Genomic DNA, 26833 nt, shown 5'->3' on the forward strand with positions numbered 1-26833 from the left:
TTTATTTATATAATCGTTGCTATTGGTCTAGTTACACCCAAATTTTTATTATATATTACTAGATTTTTCTCTACTGCATCTAAAAATATAAATGACTGAGTTAACTTGCTGTCAATTATATTTCTTGAACCAATATTCGAGTTAAATATTAAAAACTGAACGATAAATGGTCTGTATTTCTTGTTTAGACAAATGTGTAACTTATCAGAGTATATCAAGTTATTGTTATTGCTATTATATGAGGATATATTGTTTAAATTTATGGTTACCATATCCCCCGTTGAAGATATACATGCTATCTTATTGCTTCTAATGTCATTCATACAAAACATGGATACTATTGAACTACTTCTCATATTTCCTGATAGCTTATTATTATCAAACTCAAATGGCGATAATATTGTAATCTTAACTATTTCTTTTTTTCTTATACTCAATGATACTATTCTTCCATTGATTGCACCCAAAAGTAGTGTTACGTCATCAATTCCAAAAATATTTGAATAAAATGAAGTCGATGATAGTCTTGCATTCATTAATATGGATGAATCAACTCTATTACTCTTTATATGAGTTGCATAATTATTTTTATCTTTAACCCATAATGATGTTGTAAACCATGTTGAATTCTCCAATACATTCTTAAATTCATCACTTTCAATATCATTTAAACTCGATATATTTACTAAATCAGTTATGTTATTTGAGTCGATATCATTATTCAACCTTAATACATCATATAATATATCCATATTGCTCTCAACTAACTCTTCATTATTTTGTGTTTTTACTTCAAATGATATTATTAAACCGAGTTTTGGCCCTCCTATAAAAATAAGATATTCCTCAGTTGTGTTATATTCCTTTGACGAGCTAACAACTCCAATATTATTATTAATACCATTTTTGAATATACTCATTTTCTCACTTGAAATGAAACATGTTTCTTTTAAAACATCTACAGTTGGGATTACATCATATATTAAAGGCGATGAGCATGAATTGCCATCATAACCATCTTCACCTGCTGTCATATTATCATTTTTTCCTACTGGGTTTTCATTCATTGCAAACCCAAATAAATTACACCAGCATTTTGGGTGATAACTATTTATCTTATTCCAAATTAAGTTGTTATTGTCGCTTTCACTAATGTTATTCCACTCTTTCACTATTTTAGACAATTTGAATGGAAAATTTAGCCACTCTATAATTTCATTTGTAGATAAGTCAATTATTGTGAATAAACCATCATATATCAAAATGTCCTCATTCATGACACTGTTATCACCACATTCATCATTTAAGTCATTATAATACTGATTTTTAGACATACTCCTTTTCTTGCTTCTAAAACACCTTATTGATTCTGGGTATTTCAATCTCACATTATCAATGTTGTTACTACTATTTCTTTTTATATTATAATCAGAATATTCTACATGCCAAAGTATACCTAAATATTGATATGATGTGGGATCTATAAAGTGAACTCTTAATGGAACAAATATATCACCATTTTCCGTCCATTCAGACGGCATATATTCATTAAAAGTTATATTTGAACAAATATTTATTGTTGTTATATCTTCAACTATTTTTCTCTCACCATTTTCTTGAGTATATACATTAAATTCAATATTATTATTATTAAAACTATCATTTTTTAAACTAAATAAACCTTTATCTCTTCCGTTCTTTATATGTTTAACAACATTATATTGATCATCTACAGTATTACCATTATCATTCATTGTATTTAAATCGCACCCCAAATTGGGCAATTTAGTTGATGGTGTTGAGTTTATTATATCCCAATAGTCATTAATACCATATTCATTACTTTCAACATAAGATGATGCTTCTTCGGAATATATTTCTATATTAAACTTAAATATTGATATCGACCCCTCATCATTTATTAGCACAAAACTGGTATTAAATGTTGGATGTTGTGATAAACATAGCAAACTACCAATCTCATATTTTACCTTTTTTATACGCATATCACCGTCTAATTCTCTATATTCAGAATAATATGTATTGTTATCGGTATAGTCATCGTCTTCACTATATTTATAATTGCTTTTACTATTTTCATTATTACTGTTGTTTTCACCACTGCAGTAATTATCATCATTAAAATTTATATTCTTTATGTCCTTCTCAATTTGACTAAGTTCACCATTAATACCATTATTGGTGTTTATAAATTTTATATTATCTAAATCAAAATACTTGCTTATATTATTCTTATTCGACATCGGAATAAACAATTCGTATGTTTTCACTTTTTCCCCATATATCTCCAATAAACAGACATTATTACCATCATAGTGTACAATGTAATTGTACTTTCTACTATTTTTAAAACCAATAAATGAAAATAACTCCTGTTTCCATATTTCCAGGCCAACAAGCCCTTGATCAGTTGCAATACTATTTTCACCAAATATATTCGGTTTTTTTCTTGTATTACCCGTATCATTATCACAAGTACCAGAAATACTATCACTTTTGACCAATTTACTAGTTTTTTTAATTTTACCATTATTCTCATTTTTGTATTCTTTAGTGACATTTGCAACTTTTTTATTATTTTCATTATTGTTATTGTTTCTAATTTTATTGTATACCTGAACATTTAATTTTAATAATTTAAATACGAACATTTTAATCCTCATATTGTCTGATTTTATAATTTTATTTAGCAATTTGTTACACAATATATATGGCACCCTATTTGAAACCCTTTCTCTTAGTGGTAGTATAATATTCCTATAAAATATATACCATCTGTATATTTTATTACACAATAACATATTTATTTTCTTTCTAATTCTTATTAATTTAATAAAACGATTCTTTAACCAAGTAACTATGTCTGCGACAATTATGCATCTCCTTAAGCATTTCTTGGCAAATTTTCTTCTCAAATCAATTAAAACATTTTCTTCAGGTATTACTAATCCATTATCATAATTACCATTTGTGTAATCACTAATCTGATCCAGTAACAATCCGTATTGACCGGATTTCAAAAATAATTTTGAAATACCAAACTGATATGTGTTTGAAGGTATATTGTATGCGGATAAAAAAAATTCAACTATCATTCTGTCTGAAAAACCATATATGTACCTTTCAGGCAATAAATATCTTAATTGTTTGATCAAATTTGAATAACTTGCTCTATTTGGATAACCATAATGCATTATTTTTACCATTTGTATTGTTCCAGATTGTATCATTTGATTTAATACCAAATGACCATTCCATTCATCTGGTCTCATATTGCTGTTTGGTATAAAACAACGAATAAATTGTAACGATATCTCACCCAAATCTTGTATCATATCTTTCAAATCCTTTGTAAATTTTTTACTAACACTTCTGAAACTAGCACTCTTTCTGTTTTTATACTCTTCATCTATTATACTACTTAATATACTGTTTTTTGAATTACATAGTAACTCCTCCAACTCTGGAATTATCTTGTCTTGATTCTTATCTAACCAACCGTTTAATGTGTATTCAACGGAGCCTGCATAGTGTTTTATTACAAATTTAGTATTCAATTCGTTTGTATTCATTTTCAAACCATTCAATGGAAATTTTATAAGTTTTTGTAAAGTTGACACATTTCGGTCATTAGAGTATTTACTTGGGGATGACATACCTAAATTATTGTTATTGGTTCCACTTGTTCCACTACTGCTGTTCATTAATTTGCCGTATTTATTATTTATTCTCTGCCAATATGTATAGTCAGATCTATCCTGGCCCTGAGATTTTAGTCTACTATCGTCATCTAATAAAGAAAATATGTCAAATATTAAATCTAACACAGGTTGTGTTTTTGGAATATCTATATTTGTCCATATTAAACCTTCTTGTTTATACAATCTTTGTTCACTCTGTAATACTTTTTCTACAAAAAATTCCTGCAGTTTTTCATTTGCCAAGTTTATACATAATTGTTCAAATGAATTTATTTCAAGTTTCTCGAAACCATATATATCCAAGATACCTATATATAATGAATTATTTATATCATCGCCTTTTGAGGGTGAATTTAAATTGTCGTTCTTTTTGCATGATGTAAATTTATTTATTTGAGACACTACCCAATTAAATAAACGCATATATATTGACCTTATTATTGAATGTATTAATTGTATTGACTGATGGCTAGTTCTCGGTATTGCAACAGAATTTTGGTTATTTCCTATCTTTAACTGTTTAACTAATAATACTTCGGATAACAAATCTTTTTCTAGACTGAATAAATCTGATATATTTTCAATCAAAGTATTATCGGCAAATTCTAATTTTGTTCCATCATTTGAAGGTGACTTACTATTTGAATCGTTTAAATCATAATTACTATTATCACTCTTAAAATCAACATTTCCCAATAATATAATCCCTGATAATATTTTAAATAAAGACTTTTGCAAATCTTCATTAATACCATTCACTCCAAATGATTCTTTTAATATATAAAATTGCTCACTATCACTTTCTATCTCAGAACTATATGCTAAGTTTCCCTGATTCAGTAGTTTATACTTATATATATTTCTCTCCAAATAATATTCTTTTAATTCATGATCACTACAACCATGTATCAACTGGTAAAAACAGTGATAAGTCCTTTCATTGTGATTGTGTTTAACACAACGACTACTTTCCAATAAATATGTTGTTATACCACCTCCCTTTAAAAAACCATGTTCGTTGTAGTACATTTTATTCAATCTTCCAAACCGCGATGAATTATAGTTTCTCACAGTACGTGCATTTCCAAATGCCTCTAGTATCGGATTTGCCGATAATATTCTTTTTTGTATTTTTTTTGATTCATCTTCCCCATATAATGCATTCGATGAATACGATAGACGTATTTGCATCAATTTTTTCCTTTGTTTATCTGTTAAACCTTCCAATTCTAACTCATTTAACTCATTCCTACTCGGCAATATACCTACTTCAGCCAAATATGACATTACTATCTTCGCCGTCTCTGTTTTACCTGCTCCACTTTCACCTGATATTACAATTGCATGTTTCTTCTTATCTAACACCATACTACGATAAGAAGAATCAGCGATAGAATATGGATGGGGAGGCATCTGACTTATGTGTTTACCATAATAACTCCTCTTTGTTTCTTGAGCATATAAATGTGTTATTTCTCTATAGGGATTCATTGCCAATAATACGTGCGCCGTACTTGTATATATCTTACCTTGTGCAAATCTAAATCTTATATTCTCTAAAATATTTGCCGGATCTAATGATGTTAATGATGTATTGTCATCCTTGTCTGTATCACTGACATATTTACTACATAATCCAATTGAAACGCTCTCGCTTCTATTTAAACCACAATTGCCATCATTATCTATTTTATGGTCTTTCACCAACAATTTCCCTCCAACTATATCAACATTCTCCACTTTCATTAATTTATAACCATCAATATTGCAGGGAACCCAAACCAAATCATCTTTCAAAAACGATGCCATATTCGGTTATAAAATAATAAATTACTATTTTTCTGATCTTTTATTTGACCCTTCAATAAATTACTTTTATCTTTTCTTATATATTGTTTTATTTCTATATCTAATATAGAACTAATTATTTTACTTTTCAATGAAAAAAATATCATTTATCAATGAATATTTTTCTGAATTATGTCAACAATATTCTCATTATTTTTCCTTTCCTGTTCACTTTCTGTATATAATTTTCTTTTACAAATACAAATTAAATCGTATATCGCAAAATAATGTGTATTTATTATAGAAGTTGTATTAAACAATTAATCTCATTTATTACTTCACAATGAGATTTACTGTTCAACAAATAAATAATGAATGAATTCGAAACTTCAGTGAAAATAAACAATTATATAGTTGTTATAACTTTAATTATACAAATATTTAACTACTTTCTTATGTATTTATTTACAATCTATTTTATTTTCTAAAGTTGTTTTCTCATTATTATTAACTGCCCCACAGCGCTAGTAATGCATGCAGTGGCGCCTGATTAATGCGGCATTCACTCTTAAAATAGCACTTATATTACTTCGACCTGAGTCATTTTGTTGTTGTTATTTCTATCATGATTATTATTATTGACTTCCTACATCTTGTTGAAATGTTGTGTATACGTTATTTTTATTTCTCCATTTGTATCAAACTGTGAGTTTGAACAAGTACAAAATTTTTCTGAAGATGCACAATTGTGTGGTTATAAATATTCTTCAAAATTGCAATATGCAACTTAGTATAATCCGAAATTATTTAACCCTTTCCTTATACAAATAATAATATGAAATATTATATAGAAAACCAATCATCACTAGGTCAAATGCAAATATATGTGCTATATTTGTTTTCAGAAATATAAAACTTTTAAACCCCTTTTAATTTTAACATCGATATAATTCTCGATAATATTTCACGTAAAAACAATCACACGAGTTAAATCAAACGATTAAATGCATGAAAGTGATGACATATTTATTATTAATATTAATGACTAAGAGATATGGTTGGTGGCCCCGCCGAAAATTTGTTCGACCATAATAGTGCCATCCACATGTAAATAAGTGAACATGACAGTTAAATATAATAAGTTGTAAAACAGAGAGTACCTTGTATTTATAAAGTTTATGGTTTACAAATTGGAGAACGACGTTCTCGAGTGGAAATCAGAGGAGGTAATACCCCACATTAGGAATCAATTTTCAGAGATTCGCAAAAGTGCACTTGAATTTGTAAATCAAACAATTAAGAGTATAAACTCTGAGAAGAAAATTAGTTCACAAAACCAAGAAGAATGTGATACCGATGAATTTGATCCCAATTTTTCCAATAGTAAAAATGACATATCTAAGTTGTTAAATTATCTTAAGGATTCAAATAATAGACTTTCACAGTATGACATTAAGAATATTAGAGGGAATTTAAAGTAAATTAACATAGTAGTTTATTTCACTATTAATTTTTTAGATTATTTGTTTCATTATTATAATTACTATATACTATTATTTGTGTTGTACCAATTCTAATAAATAAAATATTAAATATTTAATGTAAAAGAATAATTACTACAAGATTTTAGTATATATTTTTTTGCTTATGAGGTTTAATATAATTGCTAATTCTGTAAAGTTTGAATTTGTATATAGTTCAAGTAAAGGTTGCATGCGTCTGCATTATTTTACATGCACAAAATTAAAAGAAAAATAGCATGTATTCAGGTATAAAATACTTAAAATAGAATAAAACAAAATTTTTTTTTTTAAAATATGAACAATTGTAGAAAATGAAAATATCATTCTCTGCAATAATATTGTTGTTTGTGCTGGAAAATATCCTGTTAACAAGAAATGTAAAATGCATACAAACGGGAAAATACAGTTTATTTAATGGATTAAATTTGGCACATGATATAATTCCAAAAAAAAGTTTAGAGTTCATTGAAAATGATAATGAATCATCAAATAATGATAATATATTATCTAGTTTTCCAAACCCAATAAAAAACCCCGAAAAATGGTAAGTTGTTAATAATTCATTTACTATTACTATTGTTATTACTTATATATAATGAATACGATAATAATAATAATCAACATTATTATTATTACTACACAATAAATACCTATTCCTTCAAATAAAATAATAAAACAAAATAAATTATGAATAAATATTTCTATTAAATATAAATTTTAAAGCGGAAGAAGAGGAAGAATTTCATCGAATATCTGTGATCCATATAAACTTCTATCTGCAGAAGAAGGCGATTATATTGATACGTTAATAGAAGATATAAAGAATAATCAGGTAATTAAATGTGGCAGTTCAACGTCAGGTTACAATATTGGTGTAGCAATATTGCCTCCAACAATGGGTGATGGTGGTAACATTGCAAATAAATTGCTAGAAAGCTGGAGATTAAGCTCTTATGAATGCAACAATGACATTATCTTTGTATATTTAGCAAGTGAAAATAGAGCAGTAGTTAGGTGGGGAAGTTCTGTAGAACCGGCACTAAATATTGTGATGTATCCAGAATTAATGAGTGAGATAGATTCAGTGTTAAAAGAAAAATCTTTGGGTCCTGCGATATATAGTGGTATATCAACAATTAGAAGAGAACTCAAAGAAAATATAGGGCCACCTAGAAGACTTCCACAGTTACTTGTACTTGGTATTATTGGTGGTTTGACTGCTTTGGGATTTGGTGCATTGGTTGTATCGGCAATTTCTGAATCGAGGTGAGTTAAACAATAAATATCAATAATAATATTTATTAATAAAACAATTTTTCAGACCAAAAAGAAGTTCAACAAAATCTGGAATGAGAATAGAAGCTCAGGAACTATTGCACAGAATTCAATTGATGGTTAAAAATGGAAGTATTGATAGAGATATCTGTCCAATCACTCTTATAGATTTAAATCGTACTGGAGTGCCTTTTGTTGTTTGTAATAGAGGTTACAAGTACGAAGCAAAGGCATATCTGGAATGGTAAGTTTTATTTTACTTTTCAATTATATTAACATTAACTTTTATTAGGATGAGGATAAATAATTGTGGTCCAGAAACAGATCCAATTACAAGAGCGATTGAAAGAAATGATTTTATTTTATCAAAAAGAGAAGATGTTCCTCCAGAGAATAGGAAAATACCTGTTAGACTCTATTTGGAAAGTTTACTAAATATCTATCCAGATATAATATCTGTAAGTTGAAAACAAACATATTTTAAATTAATTATTGATTTTATACTTCTTTTGAAATTTAATTTAGGAACAAAATATTAAAAATTTCCTCAAGAATGTAAACGAAAGATGGATACTACCTTAAATAGGAATTGACAAATTGAACAAAAAAAAAAAAAAAAAATATAATTGGTAGTTTTAAATAAAATAAAGTAGTAAATTACGAATAATATGTAATAGTCACTAAAAAAACTAATTATATTTTATTATAATATATGTAGTTATAATCATAACAAATATATAATGAAAAACGATATTAAATCTACTTTTTTTCCAGCATTCTTTGCTTAAATAATGACATATTTTTTCTCAATCCAGAAGATCTATTTTTAGTTTCGTTTTTGTTGTTAGGATTATCGTCTGATATCTGAATTTCAGAAAATTGAGATTTTATATCATTAATTAAATTGTTAGTTTCAATTTCACGTAATATATCATGATTATTTGGAGGTAATTTCTCAACATTCGCATCAGGAATAAATGGAATTTTGTTGCTATCTGAGTCACAGTTAGATAATGGTGGTGGAATAGACTCATAATTATCGTTAATTTCTTCCCTTATTTCAGCAAACCCATCTCTAAATATGATATTATTGCTTGTATTGTCACTATTATTGTTATTGTTTTTTAAATTTAGAACATAGGTTTCATCTTCTTTAATTTTTAATGATTCATTTATTTTATTTAAATTTTTAACCAATGTTCCTAAACACTCCTGTGCTTGTAAACGTCTCCTATTTATTGTTCCAAGAGACTCTTTTGGTGTACTTTCTAGATATAAATCGGTTCCAAGTAGCATCAAAACTTTGTTTGTATTTATAATATAACCCTGAGAAAATGCAAGCGGTCCTAATGGAACCATTATTTCATGCTGAACTTTATTCGGTAACCTTTCTAAAATATTTGAAACTTGATTAAATTCGCTAATCATTTCATTTAACTCGGAAATCTCATATTCAATGCCCTCTTTATTTTTATATAGAATCGATGATTCATTTAAATCCATATTATTTTAACCAGCCAATGCATATATTTGTCCTTATTTTTGTGTTTGTTACCTATTTATTTTGTTCCCACTAGCACTTTTTTTTTGCACCTGTCCCAATTTGATTAAATATATTTAAAATAAAGGCGGCAAGAGCTCCCGCCTCATGTATTACTTAAACCGAATATGGGGTAATTAAAAGGAAAAGCAAATAAACGAAAAATAATGAGAAATGTGAGGAAACAAATAATAAATATTACTTGAACTGAATATAATAATTTTGTGTGACAGTTATATATATTAAAAATCTATCTTGAAATCCAACTTCAATTACTTAAATAATTTATTGTTTTTCATCCTTAAAATAGCATAATACAACAAGTTAAAAAATATACAAAGTTAGATTGAATGTAAACAAGAAATATTTTATTTATATAATAATATTAACAGTTGAAATAAAGAGCAATATAATGTATTTGCTTATGGAGTATGAGTAATGTCTTTGCTAAATAAGTTAAAAACAGGTAAATTTTCAAGTGGTAATGTAAGTATAGCAGGAAGTACTGGGAATAGTGCAAGCACTGCTAGATTTATAAGGGAGGATGGTGCATTAGAAACAAACAAGGAAAGTAGAGAAGTTAACGGTGACAATTTAGAATTGAAAAAAAATGGATTTACATCAGTTGTAAAGTTAGTACAATCTCCTGAAATAAAACTACAATCAAAAAAAAAAGATAATGGAACAACGGGACAATATGGCGAAAGAAATGAACATGACAGTAGAGTTTTTTCAATAGAGAAAGAAGATGAGGAAGAAAAAATAAATGTTATGAAACACTTAAAAGATAGAGATAAAAATGAGGAGGATGTAAAAACAATATCAAAAGCTTTGGGTGAGAATTTGGTTGCAACATCTCTAAATGATTCAGAAATAAAATCATTAGTAGAATCAATGCATTATTATGATTACAACTCTGGAGAAATAGTATTTAGACAAGGTAGTTCAGGTTTTTATTTTTTCGTTGTATCATGTGGTGTATTTGAGGTAATAGTTGATCAAAAGAGAGTAAATTTATTAACAAAAGGTACGGCATTCGGCGAATTGGCACTAATACATAATACACCTAGAAGTGCAACAATTAAAGTATTGGAAAAAGGGGGTCTTTGGGGACTGGGGAGATCGACATTTAGAGATACACTACGTCAAATATCATCCCGAAATTATGAGGAGAATAGACAATTTATAGATAGTTTGTCAATATTTTCAGGTTTAACAAAAAACCAGAAAAACCTACTTTCAGAAGCTCTAGTTAGAGAAGTGTTCGCTAAGGATCAGGTAATAATAAGAGAAAAGGAGATAGGAAATGTATTATATATGATAAAGAGTGGTATTGTAGACGTTTTTGTATCAGGTACATATATAAGATCACTAAATGAAGGTGATGCGTTCGGAGAAAGATCATTAATGTTTGATGAACCTAGATCAGCTACAGTAATAGCAGCAGCAACAACAGAATGTTTGACTTTAAATGGATGTATACTGACACAAATAATAGGAAGTTTAGCTCAAGTATTGAGTAAGAATTTAGTTAGTCAGTCATTGCAAAATTCGCCTATATTTAAACAATTCACGAAATCACAAATGCAGATAATATTAGACAAAATAATATTTAGAGAATACACAAAAGGAGCGGTGTTAACAACTCATGACACAAAAACACTAAATATGAGGGCATTTGTGATATTAGAAGGTGAAGTTAAAGTAGTACTTCCTTCAAATTGGTTAAATAACAGAAGATCATTACAATCCTCATCTACAGGTGGAGTAGCCAGTATAGGTGGTGTATCGGGAGCTGGAGGGATCGGTGGAGTAAGGTCATTTGGTTCCGTGGCAATAGATAAATCAATAGGATCTGTGAATAACTATTCACTTTCAGATTTTATAAGCGTATCACTGGGAAGAGGAGACTATTTTGGGGACGATTTTGTATTTCATCCAAAAATACCGTTTTCTTGTAGAATTGAGATGAAAGCAGATACTAAGTTGGGGGTAATAACATCATCAATGTTATCTGAATGTTTTGGTGACGAAAATGTTGATGTTGGACTAGAAATAAATAGAAAAATAGATTCAATGAAATCCTGTTTTGTATTTCAATATATATCTGAACAACAATTGAGTTTATTGGTTAAGTCACTTAGACCAATAAAATTTACAAGTGGTGAAAAAATAATTGTACAAGGTGAAAAAGGTACTGCATTTTACATCATTCAATTAGGAGAAGTTGCCGTATACAGGAACAATAAATTTATAAAATATTTATATAAGGGAGATTATTTTGGTGAAAGAGCACTTTTGTATGATGAAGCCAGATCAGCCACAATAGAAGCAGCTACACCAGAGGTACATCTTTGGACAGTAGATAAAGAGGCGTTTTTAAAGATAATAGAACCTCCAATGAGACTTTATTTAGACGAGAGAATAAAACTACAGGAAACAAGAGTTCAAATAAATGAACTTAAAGAAATACAATTAATAGGTAAAGGAACATTTGGAACTGTAAGTTTGGTCCAAAATGTCAAAAATGGAAATAAATATGCATTGAAAAAGATACCTAAAAATCGCATATTGAACCATAATATGCAAATGCATGTACGTTTGGAACGATCTATATTGGCTTTAAATGACCATCCATTTATTATAAAATTAATAAGAACATTTAAAGACTCCGAAAACGTATATTTACTTACTGAGCTTGTACCTGGTGGTGAGCTTTATGATGCGATAAAAAGAATAGGAATACTAACACGTTATCAATCACAGTTTTATATAGGTTCTATCATATTAGCACTGGAGTATCTCCATGAACGTTCTATAGTCTATAGAGATCTTAAACCAGAAAATATATTGTTGGACTCTCAGGGTTACATAAAACTAATAGATTTTGGATGTGCTAAAAAGTTAATTGGAAGAAGCTATACACTTGTGGGCACACCACACTATATGGCACCTGAGGTTATATTGGGTAAGGGTTATAATTTAAGTTGTGATTCATGGGCAATTGGTGTGTGCTTATATGAATTTTTGTGTGGCAAATTACCATTTGGTATAGATGCTGTTGATCATCTTGAAATATTTAGGGACATACTCACTTCAAAGTTGGTTTTTCCAAAACATCTCACAGATATTGATTCTATTAACATAATAAAAAGACTACTATGTAGAGTCCCTGAGGTAAGAATGGGTTGTTCTGCTACTGGGTACAAAGAAATAAAAGATAATGTATTTTTCAAAGACTTTAGTTTCGATAGACTTCTTGGGAGAAGTTACGTTGCTCCTCTAGTTAGAAAACACCAGGTTTTTGCAAATTATTCTAATAGTGAAAATAAAGGTATAAATGATAAATTAAATAATAACTTAGCCTCAGAAATAGATGATAATTTAAATATTAAATCACATAACGGTGTTGGGACCGAGATTTCTCCTGAAGCCTCTTCTGGACAGATATTTGAGGACTTTGACTGGGATCACGACTTTTGAACAATATATAAAATTAAGAACAAAAATAAAAAACTAAAATACGTCTAAATTAATTTTTGAAATGTAACAGTGATTTATTATTCAGTTTATTTACATTTTATGCAGAAAATGAAGTAGAATTTATTTTGTATATATTAATAAAAAATAGAAATAGTGACTATGGTATCAAAAAAAAAAGAATATTAAGGCCGAGAGAATATTTAATCTTTATATTTTTTTACGTAACCAAGTGAAAGAAATGTAGCAAGAGATGTAACTGTCATTTTGGCATTTTGGTCCTCATAATATGGAAACAAAAGTTCGTAAATAAGTTGCTTGTTGAATGCAGAGATGCAAACTACCATTAATGTGAGGAATGAAGCAACAACAGAAGCACCACTTAATCTGAATACTTCAGTCACTGAAAAGTCTCTAAATGTGAAGTGAAATTTAGTAAAACTTGCTGTTTCAAATTCAATTTTGTTGTATATCTCATTACCTAAATGCGAGTAAAGACGTTCATTACTGTTACTTTTACTACTTTTAATATTTTTATTTATTAATTTTATCCAAGGAGTGTTATTTGACCTTAATTTATCTCTGTTCTTTTTATGATTATTCATTATTTTTAGTATTCTATTATTTGTATTTTTCTGTGAAACCACGATTTCATACTCATTTTCTTGTCGTGAAACATAACCTTTGAATATTGAAAAGTAAAACTTTTCGACGTCAAAAACATAATTTTTTAATAACTTTAGTGACACTTGAGCAGTGTTTCCAATATTGGAATAAAACCACGAAGGTTCAACTGAATCTGAGTACTGACTTGCAACTATCATTGGGTGATCATATATACCTATTTTAAGTATATTGCTCATTATAATAGCCTCATCATTATTTTTACTCTTCATGATTGTCTTTGGTTTCAAGTATTTAATTCCAACAGAAATACTATCCAAATCAAATCCAAACATTGGAGAGCGATGAAATAAAAAAAACGGTGGCTTTAGTACTTTATTACCGTTTTTCTCATAAAAAGTCTGTTTCCACATATCAATACATAAACAGTGGTCATTTTCAGCATTACCTTCATTTTTATTACTATTTATTTCTTTTGAATCCTCCCAGGAGCAATGCCTTATTTTTGGGTCAAAACTATAATAGTTTTTATTGAAAATCTTGTATATTAAAATAACTTTCAATCTCTTATTTTGATATGCTTTAAGTATACTATCTTTTAATGATACATCTGGTAGAGAGCATATTGCCATCGACGGTACTTCCAACCTAGAGTATAGTGCTATTGTTGTTGATATATTTGTAAGCTGACCTGTCTTTAAAAATATAAAAAAGAATATTAGTGCCCAGTATAAGCCTAATGACAATAATGATGTTATCACTATTAAGGCTACTGTTTCAGTTACTTTAGAATTTGGACCATTTCCGAAAGACCCCTTAGGTACAAGCAAACTCTTAAACCAAATAAATAATCTGAATTTCATGTATTTTCAATACCTTATTAGTTTCTTCTTAATTAACCATTTCCTTCAATTATGGATCCTCTGTTATCACAATATAATAAAAAACTATCAAATATTTGTGGTGTTGATTTTTTTTGTTTGCCATATACCATAAATTTCTACTAGTATGTTCTGTAATGTTTTGTGCGTATATGCAGATGGAAAGAACGAGTAGAACGGTACAATAATTGTTTATAACTCACATGAATACATCGATAAACAGGTCACAATTATTATTTATTTGTTTAACAATTGTAATTTGAACACAATATTTAATTTACTTATTTATTGCAATTACCGCCGGCGGTAATTGCAGTTTTGCTGTATGTGGGGAGTTATTCGTGGCTTAAAAAAGATGTGTACGCCAGAAAACGCTAAGATGAAAATTAAACATAACGGATTAGCACGTAAACCTTATTTAAGTAAAAAATGAAGCAAATACTGTGTGAATATCAGTTTATTGTAATTCGTATTTACATTCAAATATGCTAACTCTTATGTACAAAAGTTTAAGTAGTTACTTGGTTTTAAGGATAATATTTTCGGATTGTTCTTTGATTGCTTTTTTGCTTAGTTTCTTAATAATTTTTTTATAATTTTTTGAAGATATTCTTTGGCAATAATCCAACTATTCATTTTTCCAATGGGGTTTCACCATTTTACTAAAATCAACAAAAAATATGATTTATGAACGAATATGAATTAGTACTAATTTTATTCAGGGGTGAAAATGTCGGCTCATTCAAAATTATCTGCACACTAACTTTATTTTTACTTTTCTAGCACAATTAATTCAATGTTACTGCGTGGAAGAGTTTTCAAGCAGGATAAATCATTTTTAAATATAAAAATTGTTGACTCTGTTACTGTTACTACATATATTCACACTAACAACTATTTCTCACACATTTTCTACCGCAATATAATTAAGTAAAAAGGTAAATAATTTATATTCTACCTTTAATCTAGAAAAAAAATTATTTTTTTACATGTTTTCTAGCAATGACTATTAAAAATAAGCATTTGGGCGCCAAAATTTAGCCATATTAAATAAAGTACAAGTAATCAAAAAATTTTAAGTAAATATGGAAATAAATTAAATTAATAAATTAAAAATTATATAAACTAATTTTGCTACTTATTTATTAATAATTGAAATGGAGAGATGAATAATAAAATAATTAGTAACAAAATATCAGGGGAAGATTATGATGAGTTGTGTGTGAATGCTTTAAATAGTGTAAGTCGTCCTCCAGAAATAGATGAGCCATTCTTAGGTGTGTTTAAGTCAAAACCTAAACTAAAAATAATATCAAGGGAAAAGGATCATTTGAGAAATAAGGAAAGAATTAACGAATCAAATGAGGCTAAATCGAATAATCTGACGGAGTATAAAAATGAACCAATGAAAGATAATAAGACAAATAATTTAAGTGATAATGCAAGAAGAAAGCGAGAAAATGTTTCAGTTATGGATGAATATATATTAAAAAATGATATAAAAGAAGATTATTTAATAACCAAAAATTTAAGAAGAATAAAAAGTGAGAATGGTGAAGAATACAGAAAAGATATAATTAATAAAAATAGTAAGACTAACATATCAAAAACAATAAGTAATGATTCATTAAATAAGGCTTCAAGCGAAACGAGAAAGAGAAAGATAACAAATTCAGCAAATAAAGCGAGAGATGAATTCTTGTCTGTAATTACTCCAATATCACCGTATGTAATATCTCCAAAAAACAATATAAATAACTATTGTAAAAACAATAATAATAATAAGGAATTGACAGAAAGAAATATTGATATATTAAAATCACTAATTGAAATAAAAGATAAGGAATTAAGCAATTTGAATACTAACTATAGTTATGAGAAGTCTGAATATAAATTAGAGATAATACATTTAAAGGAAAGAATAAGAGAGTATGAGGATAGTTATTTGACATTAAAAAAAGATCTAGTATTCAAAGATGAAATTATTGAAAATTTAAATGACAATATAAACAAATTAAAATCTGAACACATTTCAACAAAAGAGTCGCTTGAAATAATGTTGGAAGCAGAAAAAAATGCAAATCTGAACTTAAAGCAAGAATTAAAAGAAAAAATTGCATTATTAAATAGTTTTGGTTTCTCAGGTTTGAACATATTGTCTGAAGAAGGAATAATTATTGAACAAAAAAACTATAAATATAAATATTTCGATGCAGTTAGTAAATTACAAAGATTAGAAACGGAATTGGTATTGCTAAAAAAATCAACAAAACAAGGTAATAATATTATAGCCGGATCACTTCCACCTATATATTTTGGAGAAATGAGTTTAGTGAGAGCAAACAAAGATTTTATAGAATTAGGTTTATCTTTAAAAGAAGTAAATGTTAATATAACTGGTATGACGTGTGATGGAGGCGTTGAAAATAATGAAGAGGTATTCCAACTGGTTACTGAAAACAGAATTTTATTTCAAGACAATATTAAACTTAGAGAAGAACTTGAGCTTCAAAGGAACAAAAATATTGTTGCAAATATAAGAAATTTGACGCAGAAACCAATAACTATATCTTCCTGTATTGGAACGCGTTTATCACTATCAGAAATAGAATTGCTTGAAAATAATTCAAGGTTATATGAAGAAAGAAAAAGAATGAATAACTATTTCGCTATTGACAATAAAAATGTTTGTATTAATATAAACCCAAGAGATAGTAATCATAATATGAATATAAGTAAATTGAATTGTATAAATATATCTTCCGTTTATGATAATTATTGTTCAAATTTAATTAGCAAGGGTACCCAAACATTAACAGGAAAAGAATGCGAATATAGTAATAGTGATGAAATGAATAAATCATCAGAACTAATAAAGGAATTAACAGTAATAGTAGAAGTTAATGACAATTTAAATAATAATTGTAATGAAAATGAATTAAAAGATGATATTCACTTGAATTACTATAAATTAGCATTTGAAAACTATGACTTAATTCAGAAAATGAAACTAAACAACAAAAATAATATTAAAAATGATAGTTATGTAAGTGAATATATTACTGATATTAATCAAAGAAATAATTACAGTCTTAATAATTATATGTATTATGAAAGTATAAATAATAAATTAATAAATTCGAAACAAATTCAAGAAATCAAAAGGATAATATTTGAATTAAATTACAAATTAAAAGAGATAAAAAATGTGGTACTGAAGTGTTTAATTGTTCCACCAAATTTAATGGATATAATTAAAAATATGATATATAATAGTAATATTAATACTAATAATACACAAATAGAGAATATAATTTATAAGGACAATTTATTATACAATATCTCAATACTTATTTCAAGAGTATACAAAAGTTATATAGATTACATAAATAAAAGGGCTGAATCATTTATTTCTCAGAAAAAAGAATATGATGAAAATTTATCGAGGTTTGAATTTCAAATTCACAAAACAACACAAGAGAAAATTGATTTATTGAATGAAATTAAAAAATTAAGGGATAATATTGAAATTAGGGAGAGCAAAGTTAAAGAATTTATTCAGAATAAAAGTGAAGATAATATTGGTACAATCAAGGATGAAATGAATATAGATAAGAGTGAAACAATTAACGAATGCTATTATGAAAGGGATGAAATCATGAGCTGTTATACGTTTGGAGATAATTCAACTATTAATTTAGACAATGAAATGGAATTAAGTATACGAAGTTTAAATGGTATTACTAACGTCAATAGTAACATTAACAATAAAATTGAAAACAACGAAGATGATTTATTTAATTCGGAAATGGAGTTCATAGAAGAATCAAAGTGTAGTATAAAAACAAAAATAAGTAATGATTCAGATAAAATAGATAAAATAATAAAACTTCAGGGTAGAATAAGATCATTTAGGCAGAACAATAATATTGAAAATAATATTCATAAGTCTTTTTCTAATATTATTCCCGTGAATGATGTTAATATGGATGATATATTTAAAAAAACTGATGTTTCAGTAAAATTAGATTTTGATGAGAATATTAACTTAAAAGATGATGGTTTAGTTATATACAATCAATTTTCATCACAAATTACAAACAAAGAAGAGTTTAAAGGCATTACAGGTACGTCGATGTTATTGAGATTATATAGATATTATAAACAATCAAAAGAATTGGAGAAACAGGTAATGAAATTAACTAAAGAAAAGCAAAAAATTGAATTAGATTACGAAAAGGATGCTCAAAGAATTCAAATGAATTTATTGTCTTATAAATTGATTATAGAAGCAAGAGATGCTGAAGTAAGTGCGCTTAAAGATAAATGTGAGTATTTAAACTCCAGAATGGAAGAAGATATAAATAACATTAAAGTAGCATCAAGAGAAGAAATAGAAAAAGTATGGAAACCAAGAGTTGAAGATTTAAATCTAAAGTGTGATGAATATAAGTTTAAAATTACTTCGCTTGAAAGTGAAATGGTCATATTACGTCAACAACTTTCTTTTCAGAAGCAAATACATTCAAAAAAATATGGAATTAAAACTAATTATAATTGCAATAATTCTGATAGCAAGATTAAAACACCAAATGAAATTTATAATTGTGACCAAATAAATAAAAGTCAAAGGTTATTAATCGAAAGTAGTAATAGTGATCTTTTAAGTGACTGTATTGATTCGGATAATTATACCCACACTGAAGATCAAAATTACGAAAATATTACAAATTTTAATATTAGTGATCAAGGTGAAAATGATGATAACAGTAATCGGCATCTACATAACTTAAGGTCAGCATTAACTAAGCTGAAAACAGTATCTAGTTCATACAATTAAACAATGTATATCTTCAAACATATTATACAAATAGTTATCACTTAAAAATTATGTTTTTTATTTTATGTGCTAAATTGTATATATCTTTATTGTTTTCTTAAATAATTGCTTTTTTTAATGTGGATGACATGTACATGCATTTTCTTTAGTAATAAATATGCACCGGTATACAGAAATAAATGACGTGGAAACGGGGAAAACAACTAATTAAAAAAGAATTAGTAATAAAGAATAAATAAAACATCAATTAAATGATGACGAGTTAAATAAAATAGCAATTCTATTAATAAAGAATAAATGACGTGTTACATATATTTATGGATTAATTATTGTAAATTAAATTTATTTAATTAAATAAGTGAACAAATTTAATAATATAGTTTGTTAAATCAATATTAATATGTATTTAATAATTAAAATAGATTAGAAAGGATCGCAATAATATAATAAACAGGATAGTTAATAAAAATAAATCAAAAAAAGATGAACACATTAAGGAATATGTGTGGAACTGAAGATCCAGATAAAAAGCATTACTTCCTATCAATATACGAATTGTATGCATTTAGAACAATAGTATGCGATTTACATTTACATGGAAAATGCAAGGATTCTGATAAATGCCCATTCAGTCATTGTTTAACATGGCAGAGAAGGAATCCAAATAGCCATTATTATTCACCAAAATTATGTCCAGAAATTTGTTTCGTAAGAAGCAATGAAAAGATGAACTTGATAAGAAGATGTAAGAAAGGAAAAATATGTACATTTGCACATTCTAAAGAGGAACAACTTTACCATCCATTAATGTACAAGACGAAAGAATGTTCATTGTATCCTAATTGTAACAGATATTACTGCCCATTTTCACACGGTAAGAATGAAATAAGAACTGCAGAAAATATAAGAGATGCAATCGATGAAGTTACAAGAAATTGCACAAATAGATTATTCAAAAATCCGCATCAGTTATTGTCAAATATGGGAAATGGAGCAAAATTAATTACTGAAGCTAACACTAATTATTTAAATAATAATAATAATAATAATAATAATAATAATAATAATAATAATAATAATAATAATAATAATGTTAACAATAACATTAATAACATGTTGAATAATTATAGTATTAGTAATGGTATAAATAGAATAAACAACATTAATAATAATTTTTTTAATAATGGTTATATGAATGGTATTGAAACAGAAAATAAAAAGATAAAAGAGACTTCAATAAAATTAAAGTATCAGTTGTTTGATCGGGAAGCAGAAAAAAATGATTATTGCATATCAAATTTAAATTCAATATGGTATACAAATAACAACTGGAACTTTCATCCATCATTTATGGACATGATTTCATTTACAGATAACAATAAAAATATGCATAATGGTGAATTAAATACAAGAGAAAATAAAGAATTATTTAAAGACAATAAACTTGAGACTGAATATGATCAAATGTGGAAAGAAATATCAACTGAATATAATGATAAGAATTATGTTTAGCATTTTATTAAGAAGTTAATAAGCATTAATAAAATAACGTGTGAAGAATAGTGACTTAATAAACAATGGTGGGTAAAGGAATTTTAAACACTTCAGTATGTCAAATTAAAATAATAAGGATTATATGAGATTAGAAACAGTTACTAATTATTTCAACTAATAAAGTACTAATTCTTCCCTTTCACCAGCTTTTGTGCATCTATTTTGGAAGAAATGGTTGATGAAGCCTTTGATTTTCCATCTGGTATTTTAATTAGAATAATTGGGTCATTTGGTTTATTTTGATCAAAAGGTCTATCAACAATAAAATAACCTCTTCTTTCAAGTTGTAATCTATCACTACGTTTAAGATCTTTAATGAGTGGATCACAATAAACAGGTGTTTTAAATAGAGAATCACGATTGACAAGATCTTGAATTTCATCACCTTCTTCAGGCTTCCTTTTGTTAATTAAGAGGTCATATTCTCTAATGATACATTTTGTTAAATTTGAAGGCAAATTAGAAATCCAGTGTATTTTCTTCTTTGTCGATCTAAAATCACCTTGAAGATTTAATCTACCTTCAAATACAATATCATTAGATTCAATATTATTAATTTGCGAAACGTCATCAATAATAGCGTTTCCCCACTTCATTAAAGTAATTTCTTCACCAGAAGTAATTTGCATAGCATCATCTCTATCAATAAGTATTGATTTGTACATAACAATTTTACCTTTACCAAGAGAAGGATTCTTTTGATGCATATCACGTTCATTTATTAAAGGTTCATCTGGAGCGTCTTTCAAATTTAATATAACAGCATCTTGTCCAACAGCAAAATATCTCGGTACAATTGGGTCCATTAATTGTTTATTAATTGTCCAAAGTTTGTCCCATTCCATTAAATTTGAGTTTTTAGATGGTCCTTGTTCTGAGACAAATTGTAACAATGCATCTGGTGAAAGTCCTCTTCTAATAATACCTCTTACTGTTGGAAATCTTGGGTCATCCCAACCATCAACTAATCCATTATTAACAATCCATGTTAATTTTCTTTTTGAAAGTACAGTATTAACAAAATTTAATCTTGAGAATTCATATATTTCAACTGGTCTTAAATTAAGTGCATTTATAACCCAATTGTATTGTTCGATTCTATCAGAATATTCGTTACTCCTTAAAGCATGTGTAACTCCTTCAATGCTGTCTACAATTGGGCAAGCAAAATCATATGTTGGATATACCTTATATTTTGTCCCTGTTCTATGATGTGGGGTCAATACACACCTATATAAAACTGGATCTCTCATACATTTATTTTTACATTGCATATCTATTTTCGCACGAACACAACATTTAATACCATGCTCAGTACCGTCAATCATTTCTTTCCACAATCTAAGATTTTCATCAACAGAATTATTGCGATTTTTACTTTCTATACCTTTACCTCTCTCTTCTCTCATAACTTCAATACAGGTATCATCTACATATGCTTTACCTAATTTAAACATTTCTTCACAATAATTCATAATGGTCTCAAAGTGATCAGAAGTAAAAGATACATTAAATGGAGTGATTCCAAGCGTTTTTAAATCTTCTTGAATACTTTCTTGGAATTCCTCATTTTCTAATACAGGATTTGTATCATCAAATCTTAATAACATTTTACCATCATATTTATTTGCATAGTAATAATTTAGCAAAGCAGCTTTCGCATGACCAATATGAAGGTAACCAGATGGTTCTGGTGGGAATCTTGTTACTACTTGTCCTTGAATGGCATTAGGAAGTTTTCCTTCATATTGCCCAGTTTTAGCTGATTTATTGCTATCAGATTTAGTATTTATGTGTGAAGGCATTCTAAAAAATTAATTTGTAGTAATCAAATTAAATTAAAATTTATATTTATAATAAATTAAAGACAAAGATTTAATGATTAAATTAATAATGGGTGTGTATAAAATACTTAAAGAAGAAAAAAAGTAAATAAAAGAATAGAAATCGAATAAATAGAGCAAGATTTCAATATTTCTTTATTGTTATTCCACTTCGCACTTTTTTAATTCTTTTTTCTTTTTTTTTCTCTTAATTTTGCTTTTTGGTTCGAGACAATAAAGGGGAAAAAAGGCTTAGGCGCCTTAAACCTTAAATCTCAAAAGGTCCAAAAATAAGCTAAAGAAAATTTTAAAGGCAGTAAGAAATATCGAAATGAATTTATTCAAACCAAAGGACAACTTATATAAAATTCAAGATATTAAATAATAAACACTATGCCTGGTTGTTATTAAAACAATTAGTTTATGTAGCTGTATAATATTAATAGGTTTTCATCTAAATAAGTAATAATGAAAAAATTGTTATGATCATATAATAATAAGTTGTTTGTTATTTTCTCATTTTTTTAATTCAATTCAATAAAAATATCAGAGACAACAATTGTTTATTAATATTTTTCATAATTTGAACAACTGTCCACAAAGATTAATTATTGAAATAACAAAATTATATGCATGCAAATTTGCATGTAATTAAGATCGTAGAAAAAGTAAATTAAAGAGATAATAAATATAGTTTAAATATTAGAATAAATAGTAGATACATTTTAATTACTATTAAAAAAGCAAAATAGCTATTTTTTTAAAAGATTAGTAAGAGTATATTTTCCAGTTGAGTGAGAAGGCTTGATGATCTGTGGGAATTTAATGGATGAAATTGTGAGATTTAGTTCTTGTATGGCTTTTTGAACCTTTAAATGATTAGGGCCATTTATTTCAATATATAATTTTTTCTTATCGCTAATATGCTTAGAATTTCTTGTATTTTGAATTTGAATGTTAGGCAATGAAGATAGAGAGGGGTCAGGTGGAATATAAATACCTTTAACTTGACAAATAACACCGCAATTGTCATTTACAGATTTAATAATATCTTTGTGAACAATTTTTTGTCTGATATGTGTCGGATAATCATTGATTTCAAAGATACCAATAACTCTACCATCTACAACTTGGTGAAGATTATTAGGTAATATTGATGACGTGGAAGCAATATGATTATTAGAAATAACATTACAAGTTTTAAAGTTTTTGTCAATTTCATTATTATGAATATCACTGTTGTTATTTGAATTATTTGATTCAATATCAAATTTATCTTTTACAATAATACTTTCTTCAGTAATATTGCTATTATTGTCTGGAATAAGACCAAGAGCCTTTTTTGTATCATCTTTAAGTATTTGTAATGAATTTTTCTCATCCTTTGAAAATTTGAATCCTTTTCCACCAAAACCAAAATTTTTAATTCTTTTTTTAATTTTTCTAACAGATTCTGCATTGTTCGAGAATGAGTTAGAGTAATTATTTGAATCAGAATCATTAATATTGGAGTAATTGTTTGATTTAATCATGTTATTATAAATATTTACGAGTTCTAAATCAATTGTAATATTTCCATTACTGTTGTTATCATCGCTATTAATAGTCTCGCAGTTAATGGCATTGCTATTATTTAATGAACTAGAATTTTTAATTGCGAGTTCAATTAAATCAGAAGAATGAGGTATTTCATTTGGAAGCAATAGGGTGAAGGAAGTACCGAAGTTACCTGCCCTTCCTGTTCTTCCAATTCTATGAATGTAATCTTCAATATGATGTGGAGCACCATAATTAATGACTAGTAGAATGTTATCAATATGGAGTCCTCTTGAAAAGATTGACGTTGCAATAAGAATATTTTGTCCAGATGGTGGCGGTGGGTTTGAATTAACATTGGTCTTTGAAAATGTTGTTAAATTTGAATGTCTATCATAGTGGTCTTGTCCACTATGTAACGTTAAGCAATTATAGCCGTATGGTATTAATTTAGCAAAAAGTTCATCCACTTCAGTTTGTCTATTACAAAAAATAACAATAAGTCCAAATTCAGACCATTCACCTAAAAGCTGCAATAGTCTTAAAAATAATTCATTCTCATTTTTGTACAATTCAATATATTGTTTAACGTTGTGGTTTGTCTGACCTTTTTTACCAACAACTATTTGTATTGGATTTTCAAGTATACGATTTGTAAATTGTTCAATTACATTAGGAAATGTTGCAGAAAATATAGCTATTTGTCTATCCGGTCTAATTATGCTTATAATACTTAAAAGTTGAGGAGCAAATCCCATATCAAATAATCTATCCCCTTCATCAATAACCATAAATGATATATATTGAAATAAATGTATTTTTTTATATAGTAGTATCATAATATCAATTATCCTACCTGGAGTGCCTATAATTATATCTGTACCAGATCTTATTTTATTTAACTGTTGACTTATTCCTAGTCCACCACAAATTATATTTGCACTCAAGTTAACTAGACTTGCCACTTTTTTAGTTTGTTTATACACCTGTAAGGCAAGCTCTCTTGTAGGTACAATAATTAGTCCCTTTATGTATTTGCTATTATCACTACTTTTATTATTAATGCTGAATGGATAATCGTTGTTTATCTGAACAAGAACATGTCTTATTAGTGGAAGAACATATGCAAAGGTTTTCCCACTTCCTGTTTCTGCTATTCCAATCAAGTCATGACCAGACATAAGTATTGGAATTGATTGCATTTGAATAGGGAATGGTTTTGATATACCTTTTTTTTTTAAATAATTATTTATAGGTAGTGGTAGACCACATTGTGAGAAGTTTAATATTGGTTTAATTGAGTTTATTTGTACAGATGCGTTGTTTTTGTTTTTAATCTTCTTAATATGTATTCCATTGTTAGTAACTCTAATATGGTCGACTTCATGTTGTTTTAATTTTTTTAACTCATTTACTTCTCTGTAAAAATTTTTAATTATCTTTGGATAGTTATGCTTATCATGCTGAATTTCAGGTATTCTTCTTTTTTTATCTGTATTATTTGATGAACTATCAATTATATTTTTATTTTCGTTATATGTACCTTCCTCATTATCCAGGGCATCTTTACTTGAATCAGAATCAAAATTATAATTTGAAGAATCAGTGTCTGAAATAAGTGTTTGTTCAGGTTCTTTCTCACCAATTATAACATTATTATTGCTAACATTGTTATTACTATTATCATAGTTACTCTTAAATACTCGTATGAATTCTTTGTAGTATTTGTCCTGATCGATATTTTCATCTACAGTACCAAAGTTTCCATTCTTATCGTTAAAATTTGAATTAAGCTTCTCAATATCATCTATAGTAATTGAGTTGTTTGAAGTTAAATTATTATTTTTGTTTATGCCTTTTAATATACTAGACAAGGAGTGAATCTTCGATATTCTCTCTTTCTTCTTCAGGTCATCATTATTGTTCATATTTGCATTTATTAATATAAATAAACAAAATAAAAAGTATGTTTTTACAAAAAAGATAGTTATTATGGAGTAAAGTGAAATAAATTAGTTAATTAAATATTTTTTGAGTTTAAAGTGTACATTTATCTACAATATAATTTATTGCCAATTGATGTTATAAACAAGAAATATATTTTCAACGTTATTACATGAAAATAGTTCTATATATATTTATTCTAGATATGAACAAGTGAAAATAAGATTTAAAAGTAAACTTCAATAAATAAACGGATGGTACAATAGCCAGTTTATGAATCAAGGACTATTTCAAAAATTTAAA

The 26833-nt window shown here is 27.2% G+C and overlaps 10 protein-coding genes across 10 annotated transcripts; 5 read left to right on the plus strand and 5 right to left on the minus strand.

Moving 5' to 3' along the window:
- Positions 1-5: 5 nt before the first annotated feature.
- FG379_001589 (uncharacterized protein) lies at positions 6-5531 on the minus strand (the record flags this gene model as incomplete). Its single annotated transcript, XM_067327192.1, has 1 exon — positions 6-5531. One exon carries the CDS (start codon positions 5529-5531, stop codon positions 6-8), a length of 5526 nt encoding a protein of 1841 aa, XP_067184110.1.
- Positions 5532-6688: 1157 nt separating this feature from the next.
- On the plus strand, positions 6689-6991 carry FG379_001590 (uncharacterized protein; the record flags this gene model as incomplete). The annotated part of the gene is made up of 1 exon (XM_067327193.1): positions 6689-6991. The coding sequence occupies one exon, from the start codon at positions 6689-6691 to the stop codon at positions 6989-6991; it is 303 nt and encodes a 100-aa protein (XP_067184111.1).
- Positions 6992-7344: 353 nt separating this feature from the next.
- Positions 7345-8890, plus strand: FG379_001591 (uncharacterized protein; the record flags this gene model as incomplete). The annotated part of the gene is made up of 5 exons (XM_067327194.1): positions 7345-7577; positions 7757-8299; positions 8355-8552; positions 8601-8766; positions 8834-8890. 5 exons carry the CDS (start codon positions 7345-7347, stop codon positions 8888-8890), a joined length of 1197 nt encoding a protein of 398 aa, XP_067184112.1.
- Positions 8891-9067: 177 nt separating this feature from the next.
- On the minus strand, positions 9068-9811 carry FG379_001592 (prefoldin like molecular chaperone; the record flags this gene model as incomplete). The annotated part of the gene is made up of 1 exon (XM_067327195.1): positions 9068-9811. One exon carries the CDS (start codon positions 9809-9811, stop codon positions 9068-9070), a length of 744 nt encoding a protein of 247 aa, XP_067184113.1.
- Positions 9812-10286: 475 nt separating this feature from the next.
- Positions 10287-13331, plus strand: FG379_001593 (cyclic nucleotide (cGMP)-dependent kinase with 3 cNMP binding domains and a Ser Thr kinase domain; the record flags this gene model as incomplete). Its single annotated transcript, XM_067327196.1, has 1 exon — positions 10287-13331. The coding sequence occupies one exon, from the start codon at positions 10287-10289 to the stop codon at positions 13329-13331; it is 3045 nt and encodes a 1014-aa protein (XP_067184114.1).
- A 200-nt stretch (positions 13332-13531) lies between these two features.
- On the minus strand, positions 13532-14815 carry FG379_001594 (uncharacterized protein; the record flags this gene model as incomplete). The annotated part of the gene is made up of 1 exon (XM_067327197.1): positions 13532-14815. One exon carries the CDS (start codon positions 14813-14815, stop codon positions 13532-13534), a length of 1284 nt encoding a protein of 427 aa, XP_067184115.1.
- A 1183-nt stretch (positions 14816-15998) lies between these two features.
- On the plus strand, positions 15999-19673 carry FG379_001595 (uncharacterized protein; the record flags this gene model as incomplete). Its single annotated transcript, XM_067327198.1, has 1 exon — positions 15999-19673. The coding sequence occupies one exon, from the start codon at positions 15999-16001 to the stop codon at positions 19671-19673; it is 3675 nt and encodes a 1224-aa protein (XP_067184116.1).
- Positions 19674-20156: 483 nt separating this feature from the next.
- FG379_001596 (uncharacterized protein) lies at positions 20157-21185 on the plus strand (the record flags this gene model as incomplete). The annotated part of the gene is made up of 1 exon (XM_067327199.1): positions 20157-21185. One exon carries the CDS (start codon positions 20157-20159, stop codon positions 21183-21185), a length of 1029 nt encoding a protein of 342 aa, XP_067184117.1.
- Positions 21186-21352: 167 nt separating this feature from the next.
- On the minus strand, positions 21353-23032 carry FG379_001597 (glutamate tRNA ligase; the record flags this gene model as incomplete). The annotated part of the gene is made up of 1 exon (XM_067327200.1): positions 21353-23032. The coding sequence occupies one exon, from the start codon at positions 23030-23032 to the stop codon at positions 21353-21355; it is 1680 nt and encodes a 559-aa protein (XP_067184118.1).
- A 770-nt stretch (positions 23033-23802) lies between these two features.
- On the minus strand, positions 23803-26514 carry FG379_001598 (uncharacterized protein; the record flags this gene model as incomplete). The annotated part of the gene is made up of 1 exon (XM_067327201.1): positions 23803-26514. One exon carries the CDS (start codon positions 26512-26514, stop codon positions 23803-23805), a length of 2712 nt encoding a protein of 903 aa, XP_067184119.1.
- Positions 26515-26833: the final 319 nt, after the last annotated feature.

This window comes from Cryptosporidium bovis (genome assembly GCF_009768925.1).
Source record: "Cryptosporidium bovis isolate 45015 chromosome Unknown contig_23, whole genome shotgun sequence".
Taxonomy (NCBI): Eukaryota; Apicomplexa; class Conoidasida; order Eucoccidiorida; family Cryptosporidiidae; genus Cryptosporidium; species Cryptosporidium bovis.